This window comes from Pristis pectinata, chromosome 4 (genome assembly GCF_009764475.1).
Source record: "Pristis pectinata isolate sPriPec2 chromosome 4, sPriPec2.1.pri, whole genome shotgun sequence".
Classification (NCBI taxonomy): Eukaryota; Metazoa; Chordata; class Chondrichthyes; order Rhinopristiformes; family Pristidae; genus Pristis; species Pristis pectinata.
This window is the reverse complement of record NC_067408.1, coordinates 114,182,921-114,201,282: the sequence shown is the minus strand read 5'-3', so window position 1 is coordinate 114,201,282 and position 18,362 is coordinate 114,182,921. Positions and strand designations below refer to the sequence as shown.

At 42.5% G+C, this 18,362-nt stretch overlaps 1 protein-coding gene across 4 annotated transcripts in view; it reads right to left on the bottom strand.

The window, feature by feature from the left end:
- Window positions 1–18,362, bottom strand: part of usp25 (ubiquitin specific peptidase 25) — a 182,985-nt gene that overhangs the window by 128,521 nt on the left and 36,102 nt on the right. For 3 of the 4 annotated variants that reach the window (XM_052015231.1, XM_052015232.1, XM_052015233.1), the window contains exons 3-4: window positions 13,467–13,608; window positions 6,896–7,019 (exon numbers count right to left, since the gene is read on the bottom strand). In XM_052015231.1, the coding sequence (XP_051871191.1) occupies window positions 6,896–7,019; window positions 13,467–13,608 (266 nt within the window). Of the gene's footprint in view, window positions 1–6,895; window positions 7,020–13,466; window positions 13,609–18,362 lie in introns of those variants that run through there. The other variant, XM_052015234.1, reaches the window with a different exon arrangement.

Genomic DNA, 18,362 nt, shown 5'->3' with positions numbered 1-18,362 from the left:
CAGCGACCCAGGTTCAATTCCGGCTGCTGTCTGTAAGGAGTTTGTATGTTCTCCCCATGTCTGCATTTCCTCTCACATTCCAAAGACATAGAGGTTAGGAAGTTGTGGGCATGCTACATTGGCGCTGGAAGCGTGGCGACACTTGTGGGCTGTCCTCAGAACACTCTACGCAAAAGATGCATTTCACTGTGTGTTTCAACATACATGTGACTAATAAAGATATCTTACCTTATCACTTGACATTATGACCTCTGCTTTTAAATGCTCCAGTCAAGGGAAACATCATTCTTGCATCTACCCTGTCAAACCCCATAACAATTATGTTTCAATGAGATCACCTCTCAGTTTACTAAAGACTAGAAAGCACAGACCTGGTCTGCTTCACCTCTCCTCACTGGAGAATTCCCCATCTGGTAAACATTCACTGCACTCCTTCCACCATAGTTGCCCTTCCTTAAGTGGGGAAACCAGACTTGTACACCATACAAAATAAAAAGAGGAAACGCTTGAAATACTCAGCAGCTCAGGCAGCATCTGTGGGAAGAGGCACAGAAGATACTTCGACCCCAAACGTTCACTCTGTTTCTCTTCCCAAAGATGCTGCCTGACTTGCTGAGTATTTACAGCATCTTCTGTTTTTATTTCAGATTTCCAGTACCTGCAGCTTTTTTGATTTTCCTGTACACAATACCCAGACAGTCTTGACAGATCCATACATAACTGCACTGAATTTTTCTTAACTCCTTTTTAACCTCCTTGATGTAAATTCCAGCTTCTCTGATATATAACAGAAGTCTTCTCTGCATCCTAAGAAGCTCAACAGTTCTGGGCTCCTCCTCACTTAAAATTAGACAGACTGCCTAAAATTCTTTCACAATTAAGAAATCTTCATGCTATCGATCTCTATGAACCCAGGATGCAGAACCTAAAGATCAACTACACCAGCTTGCCAATGACTTACAAGTGTAGCTGTGACACTTTACTCTGTACTGTTTTTTTTACCTGTACTACATCAATCACTCTGTACTAACTTGATGTAACTGCACTGTGTAATGAATTGACCTGTAAGATCGGTTTGTAAGACAAGTTTTTCACTGTACCTTGGTACAAGTGACAATAATAAACCAATACCAATACCAAACATTTATCTTCCATTTTTGACAGCTCTGGAGACGTAGTCATGATCTCAGCTTGTGATTCTCATGACCATTTAATTTCATTATCACAATTCACTCCATACTTATTTGTCTACAACCCTTTATTTGCCACACATTTTCAATGGCCACACTAGTGTAGCAGTTAGCATCATGCTATTACAGCACCAGCAACCCGGGTTCAATTTCTGCCGCTGTCTGTAAGGAGTTTGTATGTTCTCCCCGTGCCTGCGTGGGTTTCCTCCCACATTCCAAAGACGTACAGTTTAGGAAGCTGTGGGCATGCTATGTTGGCGCCAGAAGCGTGGGGACACTTGCAGGCTGCCCCCAGAACACTCTACGCAGAAGATGCATTTCACTGTGTGTTTCGATGTACATGTGATTAATAAAAGAAATCTTAATCTTAATCCTGACTATGGGATTACTTACGAGCATCCCCATGTAAAGATCAAATCTAGCTGTTTTATAAGCACTAGCCATGATTTCAATGGGAGCACCTCTACCTCTCAAGTCAGAAGGTTGGAAGTCTGACCAATTCTAGAGAATTGAGATCATAATCCAGGCTGATACCCCGACTGTAGTACTGAAGGGGTTCCACACTATTTGTGGTGCCACCTTTCAGATGCAACCATGAATTGGGGCCCTGTCTCCCTTCCAAAGCACTATTGTAGAGTTCTCCAGTGATCCTAGCCAATATTTATTCTTCAACCAATAGTAAAAACAAATCATTTGGTCATTATCACACTTCTGCTTCTGGGAGCTTGCTGTGCAGGTTGTCCAACACTTTTTAATATTAGTTATTATATTTCAGAGGTACTTCCTGGGTTTAAAATACCATTGGGATAAAGTGAGGTTGTCTACAGAAATGCAAATCCTTCTGTCTGCTCTTACTTTGAAATATTCACAGCATTTTGCTGAGCTATCCTAGCAACTTCTAGTTTGATTTCACAGATACATTTGAGGGGTCAATGATACATTAGCTGAAAAGTACATGAAAATGCTAATGTTTTGAGTTCATACTCTCGCTGTTATAATGTCCATTGTGTTCATTAACACTGCAGACATTCGTACTGCCCACATTCCCTATTCAAGGCTATTGCTTCTCCCAAAAGACCCAATGTATTGAAATCAATTGTCATCACAGTGGTCTCTCAACCGTGACTCATTCCTTAAGAACACAGAACAGTACAGCACAGTACAGGCCCTTCAGCCCACAATGTTGTGCCGACCTTTAAACCTCACCTAAGACTATCTAACCCCTTCCTCCCACTTATCCCTCTATTTTAAATTCCTCCATATGCTTATCTAGTAATCTCTTGAATTTGACGAATGTACCTGCCTCCACCACCGCCCCAGGCAGTGCATTCCATGCCCCAACCACTCTCTGGGTAAAAAAACCTTCCTGGAATCCTGAGGAAAACTTCGTCACACAATCTTCAAATTTTAAAAAGTCAATTTACATTTTAGCTAATCAGTGTGCCCTCATTAATGTACAATACTCGATTAAACATCATCTATTAACTAATGGACCTTGGTTTCTTGATATATTACACTGTGTTTGATTGTCTCTAGCCTTCAGCACTTCTCACTCTCTTCTGGCACTCATTGACATTTTGTCATTAGCACTGACAGAGAGCGAAAAGCCCAACTAAAATTATAATGCAATTAATGAACAGGTGTTCACACAGGCAGATGTTCTCAGGTTGATGAAACACCATTCCAATGAGTGATGGATAATTTAAGACAACTTTTCAGTAACAAAATAAACTTACAGAAAGAGTTTATATAGAACATAGAAAAGGCCCTTCAGCCCACCATGTGTGTGCCGACCATGATGCCAATCTGACTAATCCCATCTGCTTGCACGTGATCTAAATCCCTCTATGCCCTGCCTGTTCATGTATTTGTCTGTCTAAATGGCTCTGAAGCGTTGCTATTGTATCAGCCTCTACCACCTTCCCTGGCAGTGCGTTCCAGGCACCCACCACTCTGTATGAAACATTTGCCTTGCACATCCCCTTTAAACATCTCCTCTTTCTGTTCTCTTGTTTTTGTCATTTCTACCCTGGTGTATTGTGGAGGGTTGTGGCTGTCACGTGACAGCACTGCCCCTACCTGGTCAGATGACACACCACTGCCAATCAAGGTTTGGCCCCGCCCCACCCATCAGTGCACATCTTACCATTGACCTTTGTGATCGATTAGTCCTTGTTGGCACTGGGCCATTGGCCTTTTTAAATTACCTGGGCTGGACCCCCCCAGCCCTCCAGCACTATAGAGTGCCACATGTGCTCGGCTCTCTCTGTTGTCTCTGAGGGATGACCCTGCTTCGCTCCAGCTTGAGCACTGTGAAACGGCACTGGAGAAATTGTTGGTGAGGTGTGCACTGTTAAAAGGGGTGGGAGCATCTTAGTATCCCTGGTAGCACAGAGTCGTGCCTGCACTGAGTCAAGGGGTGGCAGGTTTGTGGGGGGGGGGGTGCGGTGTGTGTATTTTACCCCCGTTGCGATTTTCCCACGCTTTTGCTATCAACTGCGCATGTGTGTTATTCCCGTTACCCTTTCCCTGCGTTCGTCTTTTGTAAATAAATCATTTATCTCTAAGACTGTGTTCAGAGTCCTTGCCTTCTGAGACCCCGAACCTGTTTCACAACACCTGGGCAAATCACTCTGACTATCCAACCTATCTAGCTTCTCATAATTTTAGATATTTTGATCAGGTCACCCTCAGCCTCTGACACCCCCAGAGAAAATAATTCATGTTTATCCAACCTCTCCTTATTACTAATACTCCCTAATCCAGGAAACATCCTGGTGAACCTCTTCTGCACCCTCTCCAAACTCTTCACATTCTTCCTGTGGAGACCAGAACTAAATACAATACTCCAAACATGACCTAACCAAAGTTTTATAGAGCTGCAACACGACTTCCCAACTTTTACAATCAATGCCCCAACCAATGAAAGCAAACATGCAGTGCATGTTCTTTGCCACCCTATCTACTTGTTTTCCCACTTTCAGGGAGCTATGGACTTGCACCCGAAGATCCCTCTGTACATCAATGCTCCAAAAAGTCCTGCCATTTACTGTAAACCTTCCTCTTGCATTTGACCTTCCAAAATACATCACCTCACACTGGTCCAGATTAAACTCCATCTGCCTAAATTTCCAACTGATCTATATTCTGCTGTACCCTTTGATAACCTTCCTCACTATCCACAACTCCTCCAATTGTCCCATTATCTTCAAACTTACTAACCCACCCACCTATATTTTCATCCATATATATAAAAATAAAAAGGTCTCAGCACTGATCCTTGTGGAACATCGCTGGTCACAGACTTTCAATCAGAAAAATATCCCTCCACCACTACCCTCTGTCATCTATTACCAGGCCAGATTTACATCCAACTCACTTGAGATCCCATGCATCTTAATCTTCTGGACTGGCTTACCATGAGGGACCTTGTCAAATGCTTTATTAAAGTCCATATAGATAACACTCACCACCCTACCCTCATCAATCATCTTCGCCACCTCCTCATTAGTACCTAATCACCTCAAGTCATATCCCAAAATTCTCAAAAACCAATGAACGATATTTTAATTATTAATCACTATTGCAAAGTAGGAAATGTGCAATCATTTTTGCACAGCAAAAACAGTAACTGATCAAGATAAGATTTATTAGTCATATGTACATTGAAACACACGGTGAAATACATCTTTTTACATAGTGTTCTGGGGGCAGCCTGCAAGTGTCACCACGCTTCCAGTGCCAACATAGCATGCCCACAACTTCCTAACCTGTACGTCTTTTGGAATGTGGGAGGAAACCGGAGCACCCGGAGGAAACTCACGCAGACACAGGGAGAATGTACAAACTCCTTAGAGACAGTGGCCAGAATTGAAACTGGGTCGCTGGGGCTGTAATAGCGTTACGCTAACCGCTAACACTACCGTGCCTGTCCATCAACAACCAGATATTCTAATTTACGAGTCATATTGCTTGATGGGAAAATACCAGCCGGAACATTAGGACAATTAAGTGTACTGCAAGTAAATTTGCTGACAATACAAAGATATATAGGAAAGGATGTTATGAGAAGAAAGTAAGTTTGCAAAGCAATATAGACAGGTTAGGTAAATGGGCAGAGGGATATCACATGGAATAAAATGCAGGGAAACACTGTTATCTGTTTTGGTAGAAAGAATGAAAAGCAAATCACTATTTATATGACTTTTTAAAGTTAGCACAGAGAAATTGGGATATCCTTAAATAGGAAATAGAAAGTAGGCATGCAAGTAACTAGGAAGGCAAATGGAACATTAGATTCCAAGAGATTGGAGTAAAAAATTGTAAACGAACAGGATTTTGGGGAGACCACACGTAGAACTTCTTTATTTAAGAAGTGATATACTTGTCTTAAAGATGGCAGCTCATTCACTTAATTTCCGAATTTGGTAGTCAAGGAGGTGGGGAAAAGGAGTGGTATTTTACGAGGACATGCAAACTGAGCCTATATTATGTAAAATTTGCAAGATCCAACCTCATACAAGGTTCTACGGAGGCATGAGTGGCCTATGCTGTGAAGCCATTCCCCCTAGTGCGAGGAGTCTAGAACTGGGGCAAAAGAGGGAACATCATCTAATAAGGTAGTGTAGCGGTTAGCGTAACACTATTACAGTGCCAGTGACCTGGGTTCAATTCCAGCCACTGTCTGTAAGGAGTTTGTATGTTCTTTCTGTGTCTGCGTGGGTTTCCTCCGGGTGCTCCAGTTTCCTCCCACATTCCAAAGACGTACAGGTTAGGAAGTTGTGGGCACGCTACTTTGGCGCCGGAAGCGTGGCAACACTTGCGGGCTGCCCCCCAGAACACTCTACGCAAAAGATGCATTTCACTGTGTGTTTTGATGTACATGTGAGGAATAAAGATATCTAATCTTAAATAGTCCGATTAAGACTGAGAAAAGAAATTTTGCTCAGGAGGTTGCAAATCTTTGGAAATATTTAATCCAGTGGAATCAGACTATTTGCATATTTAAAGATAAAATAGATTTTTAGATTATGGGAGTCTAAGGTAATGGGCAGGCAAACATCAAGGACAAAGATCAAGTCAACCATCTTAATAAATGGCAGAACAAGCAAAAGTGGTTGTATGGCACACTCCTGCAGAACTGAAAGTAGTTTAGTAACTGGTAACTACAGTGTAACTGCTGAAGAGGTGAGAATGGAAACTCATGCTATACTAATACCCAATGCTACGAGGTCACAAGAGTTCCTCACCTGAGATGAGTGCTGAAGAAGAGCGGTGGTTGTTACTATGGTTCCCATATATATTCTGGGTCTGGGAGGAAGTCAGGCAGAGAAGACATCAGGAATTCTTCTGCGTCTGGAAGATCATTGCTGCTTCTTATAATCCAAGTAAGTACTCCATCCAAGGAATAAAAGGAATGAAATGGACCTTATTAGCCCACCCTGCTGACTCGTGTAGATTTGAGTCTTGCTTTTCCCCCAGGCGTGTCTATGACTCTCGAATTAGATGCCAGCCTTACAATACTTAAGGACAGAGTTGAGGAAACAGCACTGGATGGGATCTGTAACTGTGTCATTATATTTTAACTGTTCTTATACAACCATTCTAATGTAACAACACCTGGGGCAGAGATCCAAAGCAGAACTTTGTCCATCCCAGCACCATCATTCTTGAGGATGTGGTAAGATAGCCTTCTAACTACTCACCTACTGATGGCTTGCTCTTCATCTGTTATACCAGTCTCCCTGAATGCACGATTGGATTCCTCCAAACTTAGAGCAATGGCCCTCTGAAGGTCATCTTTGTCATCTCCGGTGAGGTCAATGACATCTGTAACCATCACAAACAAAATCATCCAATTAGAATTACATTTTGGTGGGGGGTGGTGGGATTGAATGAAGAGTAAGAATCAGAAGGCGTGGGTAACGTGATTCTGCCTTATGTACCTACGGGGATTTCAATCAGTGGGCAAATGAAATGTTCAAATAATGAAAATCTAGCAAGATTCCCTTCTTAAATTGGATTTTATTGAAGGCAAAGGAACTGCAATTTTCACACAAAAAAAATGAACTGGATTTGCAGGACCTGACCTCTAAACCATCTCAGGAATGCGTAATTATAAATGGAATTTGTCTTGTTTGGGTGCTATGACTGAATTTGGTAGATATACAGAATATTTTTGGCAACACAACACTTGGGGAGCAGCAGATTATGTTCATTTAAGATTAAGCTAACATGACAGATTCTGCTCAAATATGGTTTATCCCTCAGAAAAACCCTGCAGTGCTGATGTCAATATTCTAAGCAAGCTAATTACAAGAACATGTTTTGTTCAGAAGTACATGGAACCACATGACTAACAAGGACATCAAAAGGTAAATACAGTGAAAAGTGAATCAACAAAAATAAGTTTTTCCTCATACTGGTACCAGAATTATGAAGTGAAAACCAAGAACTTCAAGTGCTACATACGTCCTGCTGCTCAGTTACTACTTCCAGTGGGATTTTTTTTTTAAAAGTATCAGAAGCAGAACAGTTGGAAATGAGTTGTGTCTTGGACTGGAACTAAGCAAAAAGAGTAAATTGGCAAAAAATCAAGTTAGTGAGTTATTATCTGAAACACTGCTTGAAAGAATAGTGGTTACAGACTGGTACGGCAATGTAGCGGTTAGCTATTACAGCGCCAGCGACCCGGGTTCAATTCTGCTGCTGTCTGTAAGGAGTTTGCATGTTCTCCCCGTGTCTGCATGGGTTTCCTCCCACATTCCAAAGACATACAAGTTAGGAGCTGTGGGCATGCTATGTTGGTGCTGGAAGCGTGGCGACAATTGTGGGCTGCCCCCAGCACACTCTCAGTAACGCAAAAAGATGCATTTCACTGTGTGTTTCAATGTACATGTGACTAATAGATATCTTAATTATTTGAATTCCAGCGGAAAAAAATTCCACACCACAAGGAAAGAGCAGAAACAGTAAAACTAATTAGCTAACCTGAAGCTGCCATCAGCTTAACGAGCCAAGTGACAATGAAAGAGAGCAGAAAGTGAAAGTAACAAGTATGTTCATTATACGTATAGACTGGAAAACCCCAGTTTCAATTCCTGATCTCTGAATCTGGTTATCCCTGCAGGGCAGCCTTCTCATTACCAGTGAGGAATAGGAAGAGTGACTCATTTCAGTGACCCATGTTGTCCAAGAACAAGATTGGGCTCCCATATCATCGGGTGTCTGAGAATGGGATTGGGCTCCCTCATTATTACATCTCAGTTCTTCTGCTGAAATCCATTTGCTGGGCTTGCATGCAAAGGATGACCACACGATGCTGGGAAGACTGCAAGTGCTCATAGGATTGTTCTCCAGCAACAGGTCCTCAAAAGATAATAGAGGATGGAGGGAGATAACATTACATTTACCTTATAAGAAACACCTGAATCAATGGGCACTGTAGTTTACATTGCAGGCTTAGCCAACAATCTTAATTCATTTGCTTATATCATCTCACACTTAAGCAGAGAATTGAAACCACAACAGAAAATGTTGGAAATACTGATGGGGAGATAACAACAGATAACAACATCTGTGGGGAGAGGATCAGGTTTAACATTTCAGGTCGATGACCTTCCAACACAATTCAAAAAGTCGAGAATAACAAGTTTTAAGTCCTGATGCAGAATTTCGACCCAGAACATTGACAATTCCTTCCCACTTGCCACCCCCCACCCTCCCACAGATGCTGCTTGACCCACTGAGTTCTTCCAGCAGATTGTTTGTTGCTCTAGATTGCAGCATCTCCAGCCTCTTGTGGCTCCATGAGTTCTCTGTGATACGATAGACCGTAGAACAGAATAAATGACAAAAGGGCTGACAGCACAAGATCAAAGGGGGTGGCAATGGGATAAGCAAAGAAACAAAAGATCAGTTTAGAGGAGACAAATGAGAATTAATGTGAGAAATTACAATCAGAAAATACTGCAAATCTGAAATAAAAAGGAAATGTTGATCATCTGAATCTAAAGAAAGTAACGTGCCTTAATGACTACCGCCCGGTGGCTCTAACATCCACCAACATGAAGTGCTTTGAGAGGCTGGTCATGGCATTAAATCCAGCCTTCCAGAAAACCTCGACCTACTGCTATTCGTCTACCATCGAAACAGGTCTACGGTGGATGCCATCTCCCTGGCCCTACACTCAGCTCTGGAGCATCTGTACAGAAAAGACACCTACGTTAGACTATTGTTTATTGACTACAGCTCTGCTTTCAATACTATAATTCCAAGCAAACTCATCACCAAACTCCGAGACCCGGGACTCAACACCTCCCTCTGCAACTGGATCCTTGACTTCCTCTCCAACAGACCACAATCAGTGAGGATAGGCAGCAACACCTCTGCCACAATTATTCTCAACACTGGTGTCCCACAAGGCTGCTTCCTCAGCCCTCTACTCTACTCCGCATGCACTCATGACTGCATGGCCAGATTCTGCTCTAACTTCATCTACAAGTTTGTAGATGATACCAACCATAGTGGGCCGTATCTCAAATAACAATGAGTACTCCTGTACTCTAAGGAGATAGAGAGCTTAGTGACATGGTGTCATGACAGCAACCTTTCCCTCAATGTCAGCAAAACAAAAGAGCTAGTCATTGACTTCAGAAAGGGGGGGGGGGGGGGGGGCGATGCACATACACCTGTCTACAACAATGGTGCTGAGGTCGAGAGGGTTGAGAGCTTCAAGTTCCTGGGAGTGAACATCACCAATAGCCTGTCCTGGTCCAACCACAGAGATGCCATGGCCAAGAAAGCTCACCAGCATCTCTACTTCCTCAGGAGGCTAAAGAAATTTGGCATGTTCCTCTTGACACTCACTAAGTTTTATCGATGCACCATAGAAAGCATCCTATCTGGATGCATCACGGCTTGGTATGGCAACTGCTCTGCCCAGGACCGCAAGAAACTGCAAAGAGTCCTGGACATAGCTCAGCACATCACGGAAACCAGCCTCCCCTCCATGGACTCTGTCTATACTTCTCGCTGCCTCAGTAAAGCAGCCAGCATAATCAAAGACCCCACCCACCCCAGACACCCCCTCTTCTCCCCTCTATCAGAAGATACAAAAGCCTGAAAGCACGTACCACCAGACTCAAGGACAGTCTCAATCCTGCTGTTATAAGACTATTGAACAATAAAATGAACTCTTGACCTCACAATCTACCTCGTTATGACCTTGCACTTTATTGTCTACGTGCACTGCACTCTTTCTGCAGCTGAGACACTTTACTCTGCATTCTGTAGTGTTCTACCTTGTACTACCTCAATGCACTGTGTAATGAATTGATTTGTATGAACAGTATGCACGACAAGCTTTTCACTGTATCTCAGTACATGTGACAATAATAAACCAATTCCAAATTGTTAAACCCAATGCAACACACAAAACGCTGGAGGAACTCAGTGGGCTGAGCAGCATCTAGGGAGGGAAATGGACAGACGACCTTACGGGTCGAGACCCTTCAATGTTTGCAAAATATGATAGCAAGTAATATTAATATAGCAACTTTAACATAGTAAAATACTTCATGCTACTTTTCAGAAGCATAATTAAGTTTAGCTCCAAACCACAAAGAGATTGAAGTAATCAAAAGTTAGGTTATGAAGAAGGTCTTGAAGAAGGAGAGATGGACAAGTTTCAGAAGGGAGTTCCATTGTGGCCAGCTGGAGGAGTACAGAGTTATTGGTATATTGAGGGGATATGGTGGGAGACAGGATACAAAGCTGTTGAGGGATTGCAACATGTAAACATTTTCTATCGGGTCACTGACATACTGGAAGCCAATGTAGGTCGACAGGCACAGGTGATAAAGATAGAGTATTTGTGTCAGTGAAAAATTATCTGTGGAATTCTCTGCTGGTCAGAGTATGCACACAATTAAACTTGGCTACTCCTGCAGGCTGAAGATACTACAAATTCCTTGCAACATCGCAGTTAAACAGAAAAAGAGATCGCTTAGTTCAAGGCAGCCTTGAGCCTTGAGATGAACACCAAGTGAAATATAATTCACAAAGATTTAACAGTCACTGAATCTGAGGGTGGGGCACAGAAGCAGAATACAGAATAAAGACGATCTAGCTAGACCACTCTGTGGAACATGGGCTGTTTTCATATCAAGCAATTCTTAAGACATTCCTGAACCTATCAAGGCTCAGAGAGCTATGAACACTAGATTATTTTCATAACAATAAGACTGTCTCGCAGAAGGGCCAATTGTGTCTATTGCACAACATATAGACAAGATCAAGCCTTCAATCTTCTGTCCAAAGGAGAATGTGGATCCCCGCTGCAAGTGTCTGATCACTGTCTGTTATAGAAAATAACACAGAACATAGAACAGTACAGCACAATACAGGCCCTTTGGCCCACAATGTTGTGCCGACCTTTAAACCTTGCCTAAGACTATCTAACCCCTTCCTCCCACATATCCCTCTATTTTAAATTCCTCCATATGCCTATCTAGTAATCTCTTGAATTTGACCAATGTACCTCCCTCCACCACCACCCCAGGCAGCGCATTCCATGCCCCAACCACTCTCTGGGTAAAAAACCTCCCTCTGATATCTCCCTTGAACTTCCCACTCATTACTTTAAAGCCATGCCCTCTTATATTGAGCACTGGTGCCCTAGGAAAGAGGCTATATTAATATAGAACATAGAACACTACAAGCCCTTCGGCCCACAATGTTGTGCCGACATTTTATCCTGCTCTAAGATCTATCTAACCCTATATATTAAAGGTGTCAGATAAACCAAAAAAGATCCCACTCAGGATAGTGCAGCACACTCGTCTTGTAATGCAACTGATTACAGAAGTTCAGAGTCTGCAAAACCTACAATGTTTAACCATGTATAGTCTATAAAACAAACCAGCACCTCTGTTTTGATCTGATCCCAGTGTGCTCACTAGTTTCACCTTTAAAAAGTACATGATCACAGTATCCTTTCATTTCAAGGCTATAGCTTTTATCATCGGGTCTCACTCACTCTCTCCTAGTCTGGATACTGTGCAACGCCAGTACATTTCTGTCACACTGATACAGGGCTCATGCAGCAGAGACTAGATACTAGAACCCAAAAAAAAACCAGGAAAATTAAACCCTGAGTTTGTTATACTGCCACAACCTGTATGTGATGATCAGTACTTTCCAGAACTTATTCAAATACTTGGATCTTTTCAATGGATCATGTTATTTCATTTGATTATAAGCATGCTGTGGGGTTACTTACATTTACTTATTAGCCACAAACCCATTGAAACTTAGGAATATAGGAGAAAGCAACTGAACCTCTTGAGCCTGCACTACCATTTAGTTAGATCATTGCTGATATACATTTTATCTCAATCTAACTTAATTTCATAGCTCTTAAAAGACACAGGCATAGGCCACTTAGCCTCATTGAATCATTTAAAGAGATTATGTTGATCTTTCGACACATACCTTAATTCCATTGATTATCAATTTCATATTTTAAATTCTCACTAGGCTTCTTTGTTTTACAAGAATTCAATAGTTCTTCACTCTAACAGACATCAAAAGTGCTTCCTAACTTCAGTATTGATTAGACCGATTCTTATCTTTAGGCAAATGCTTTGTCTAAAATAAACAGTCCAATTTCAGTTTTCCTTTTCCAGCTGAAATTAGTAACGGTGACCATAAAATTAATGAATGGTCAAAAAATCCATTTGACTAAGGTCCTTCAGAGAAGGAAATGTAATGAGGCACATAGCAATGCATCGCTCAATTCCCAAATGACCTAGCAAAGCAGTTAGGAGTACTAAACAGATACAAATATACCAATCACCATATGACAGTCCAATAAAAGCACCTTGCCACCACAGAAAATTAGAGGCATAAAACAAATGTTGGTGATGCCTGCAATCCAAAACCAAAGGGTGCATTTGCTTATTATTATTAGGTTGCAAGAGTAAATTGTGGGAGAATTAGATTGCTCTGTGAGCTGCCAGAGACTCAGTGGGTCAAATGGCCCCTTTCTATGTCATAAGGAAATATGGAATATGTCATTAGCCTAGGTTATGGTGCAGGACCATGAAGCACATTTGGAAAGACACAATAGTTCAAGTGAGACAACTGCAGGAGCCAGTCATCTGTACTGGTTAATATGTACCAACATGGTTGGAAACACTTCAAAATGCTCTTTAATTTATTCTTCTGTTGTTAAGGCTTGCATTCTGCAACCAGCATCCTCTGTACATCACTTACTTGTGTCAGCCTGGCTTCCCACACTGATGTAACGATCGTTGCCAGTTTGCCCTGTGTGATAGTAGGCTTCTTCCTGTTGTGGTGCTTTGGCATTCTTCTCAGTCAGAAACGCCACAGCTTCAGCAAGGTCCCCATTGCTTGCCTACAAGAGAGACGAGAGGTAAGCAGGCAAGGCTCTGGATTTTGAACAAGAGGACAGATCACATTGCCAAAATGAAACCGTAGAGGTAAGAAAGCTCAAAGCAATTCCATATGGAGATCAGAAAGGAACACCTGCTCCATGGCCTCTGACCCCCACCTCCACACATACACCCTGCTTCCAGGCAATAACACTGTTCAACTTTATTGCAAAGAGCTTACATATCCAGGGTACAAATGCTATGAAAATTATCTTTTTGCAGCAGCAGCACAGTACATTACAAACATGTAAAACATAAATTACATAAACTTAAATTAACAAATTATATACAACTTACACGACACAATAAACAAAAAAATAACATAACAGCATTAGTGCAAGTTGAGGGAAATATAGTCTGAGGTAGAATTAGGGTTTTTTGTCGGTTCAAGAACCTGATGGCAGTGGGAAAGAACCTGTCGTTGAACCTTGAGGTGTGGGTCTTCAGGCTCCTGTACCTCCTCCCTGATGAAAGAAATAAGCAGGCATGGACCAGATGGTGGGGGTCCTTTATGATGGATGTTGCTTTCTTGAGACATTGCCTCCTGTAGATGTCCTCGATGGTGGGGAGAGTGTACCTGTGATAGAACTGGCTGTGTCCACCACTCTCTGTAACATCTGGATCACATAAGGTATCCATGTCTCTCTCTGCCATTCATCTATTGCCTTGCTGTGATTGCTTGTCCTATGACCAACCTTGGGACCTGGTGCAATTACCCCTTGTTAAATGGAGACACAAGAGACTGCAGATGCTGGAATCTGGAGCAAAAAAATCAAACTGCAGGAGGAACTCAGCAGGTCAGGCAGCATCTGTGGAGGGAAATAAACAGTTGACGTTTCGGGCCAAGACCCTTCGTCAGGACTGGAAAGGAAGAGGGCAGAAGCCAGAATAAAAGGGTAGGGGGAGGGGGAGGAGCACAGGCTGGCAGGTGACAGGTGAGTCCAGGTGGGGGGGGGGGGGGGAAGGTAGGTTGGCTGGAGGGGGGTAGAGTAAAAGGGGAAGTGAGAAGCTGGGAGGTGCTAGGTGACAGAGGCAAAGGGCTGAAGAAGGAGGAATCTGACAGGAGAGGACAGTAAACCATGGAATAAAGGTCAGGCAGCATCTGTGGAGGGAAATAGAACAGTCAATGTTTTGGTTCGAGACCCTTTATCTGGACCCCTTGTTAAATACTATGCAGACCAAAGTAAACATGCTCTTCAGCACTGCTGCCAATTCATTTGCTGCCCCAGCCAGTCTCCAGCAGAAGTAAGCTACTCACAGCTTTTGGATCCCACTTACTCCAAACTAATTTTCAATCCCAACCTCTAAATCATACACACCACCTTATCGCAATCCTCAACAATGTTTTTGTCACTGTCTAGACTCAAGTATTCCAACCTTGATAACCTTCCTTCCTACATACTCCCACCAATTCAGGTCATTCAAAAAATCATCGTCCAATCTACTTCAATTCATTAGCTCCTGATCATCATGGCTCCCAATTAATATTCTCATTCTTGTGAATTCTCTCACACCTTTGCCTTCCCACCTCTTTAACCATCTCAGTCTCTCAATCAGAAAGCTGTGGGCTCAAGCTTCAGTCCAGAGGTGTAGGCATAAAACATCTAGGCATAAAATATCTAGGCAGACAGCACTGTATCGAGTGAGTCTGCCAAATAAAACAATATCCAAAGATCCATCGGAAGTAGATGCAAAAGTCCCCATGGCACTACTTAGGGGATATATCCTGCTAATACTTATCCCTGCTCAACATTATCAAAATCATCTAATCATTACCACATCTGTATTGCCTTGCTGATACAAAAGCACTTCAAAAGTACTCAGTGGCTGAAAAATGCTTTGTAAAGATCCTGAAAGGGATTTAAACAATGCCATACAAAGCAATTCTTTGCTGCTTGATGTACTTCACACCTATTCTATCACTGCTCTACTTTTCCCTCCTATATATTGGGCTTCCCCTTTTCCTATCTTCAGTCCTGAAGAAGGGTCCTGACCCAAAACGTTGACCACCTCCCTTTATCCACGGACACTGCCTGGCCTGCTGAGTTCCTCCAGCATCATCGTGTTTTTCCTTCTTTATTCTTGGAATCCCTTAGTTCTCTCCTTCTTTTGAAGGTGTGTGCAAACACCTGGGTCTGGATTCCTTGATCTAAATTCCTCTGCTTTCCACTCTGTCTTTTCCTTTAATCCTGTTTAAAAGCAATCGCCTGAAGACAGAAAAATGCCTCCAAGTTACTTTGCACAGACATAATCAATAAAATAAAAATAATGCTGAGCCAAAGGTAGAGGGATCAATAATTGGCCAAAGGTTCTCAGTAAATGCAACTGCTGTTGTGTCAATTACCCGACACACAGGGAGCACTATGTAAACTCTCAGTGCGTTATTGCTTGTCACAAACTCCAAACCACAAAGTTTTATTAACATCTAAAACACAGACTCAGTCTGCTATTCCCTTACTTAAATTAGCAGATGATTTTTAAATAAGGCCTGGAAATAATAAGATGAAATAATAACAGTGGTTACAAAGTTGTCAATTTTTTGTCAAAATCCAACTGGCATCATTAGAGAAGGAAACTTGCCATTTAGTCTGCATGGTTTCTGGAGTGATCTAAATTGGTGAATTAGTTTATTATTGTCACATGTACCAAGGTACAGTGAAAAACTTGTCTTACATGCCGTCCATACAGATCAATTCATTACAACAGTGCATTGAGGTAGTACAAGGGTAAACTATAACAGAATGCAGAATAAAGTGTTACAGTTACAGAGAAAGTGCAGGCAGACAATAAGGTGCAAGGTCATAACGAGGGAGACTATGAGGGCAAGGGTCCATCTTATCGTATAAGGGGACCATTCAATAGTCTTATAACTGCTAACAAGTCACTCAACTGTATCAAACTCAGCAAAATGAAGTTTAACAGCTACTTCTGGCCATATGGTTCCAAAGCATTTGCTGCAGATGCTGGAAAATGTAAATAGAACTAACAAATAATGGAAATACTTAAACCTGCCAAGCAGGATCTTCAGAGGGAAATGGACAGTTGACATTTCGAGTCTTGATCCAAAACATCGACTGTCCATTTCCTGCCACAGATGCTGCCTAATCCGCCCAGATCCTCCAGCAGTTTGTTTTTGCTCCAGATTCCAGCATCTGCAGTCTCCCGTGTCTCCAAAATACTTAAACTATCAGGTGAGAGAAAGAGTTAATTCTCAAGTTGAGCAACACACAAAATGCTGGAGGAACTCAGTGGGTCAGGTAGCATCTGTGGAGAGAAATAGACAGTCGACGTTCGGGGTCGAGACCCTTCTTCAGGACTGGAAAGAAAGAGGGGAGAAGCCAGTATAAAAGGGTGGGGGGGCAGTATAAAAGGGCTTTTATACTGACGATCCTCCCTCTTCCTTTCCAGCCCTGAAGAAAAGTCACGACCTTAAACGTCGACTGTCCATTTCCCTCCATAGATGCTTCCTGACCCACTGAGTTCCTCCAGCATTTTGTGTGTTGCTCCAGAATTCCAGCATCTGTCGTCTCTCTTGTGTCTTAACACTCAGGTTGAACCAAGGAGAGATCACTGACCTGAAATATCATCTATTCTTCTCTCCATGAGTACTGCCTGACCTGGTGACAAACATCTTGTGTTTTTTTTAAGCAGAGATTCAAATTTTTTCTTTACTTATTCATGTTTCAAATTCTGGGCAAGGCCAGCATTTACTGGCCATCCCTGACTGGCCCTTGAGAAGTTGGTTACAACTGAGTTAGTCACGGCCTCTTTCCAGGGTAGGGGAGTCTAAAACTAGAGGACATAGAACATAGACCACTACAGCACAGTACAGGCCCCTCAGCCCACAATGTTGTGCCGACATTTTATCCTGCTCTAAGATCTATCTAACCTTTCCCACCCACATAGCTCCCCATTTCTCTATTATTCATGTGTCTATCTAAGAGTCTCTTAAATGTCCCTAATGTATCTGCCCCCACAACCTCCGCAGGCAGTGCGTTCCATGCACCCACCACTCTCTGTGTAAAAAAACATACTCCTGACATCCCCTTGTACCTTCCTCCAATCACCTTAAAATTATGTCCCCTCGTGTTAGCCATTTTCGCCCAGGGAAGAAGTGTCTGACTGTCCACTCGACCTATGCCTCTTATCATCTTGTACACCTCTATCAAAACACCTCTCATCCTCCTTCTCTCCAAAGAGAAAAGCCCTAGCTCACTCAACCTATCCTCATACAACATGCTCTCCAATCTAGGCAACATCCTGGTCAATCTCTTCTGCACCCTCTCTGAAGCTTCCACATCCTTCCTATAATGAGGTGACCAGAACTGAACACAATACTCCAAGTGCGGTCTAACCAGAGTTCTATAGAGCTGCAACATCACCTCGCAGCTCTTGAACTCAATACCCCGTCTAATGAAGGCCAACACTCCATATGCCTTCTTAACAACCCTATCGACCTGCGTGTCAACCTTGAGGGGTCTATAGACCTGGACCCCAAGATCCCTCTGTTCCTCCACACTGCTGAGAGTCCTGCCATTAACCTTGTATTCTGCCTTCAAATTCAATGTCCCGAAGTGGATCACTTCACACTTATCCTGGTTGAACTCCATCTGCCACTTCTCAGCCCAGGTCTGCATTCTATCAATATCCTGTTGTAATCTACCGCAATCTTCTGCACTATCCACACCACCACCAACCTTTGTATCATCAGCAAACT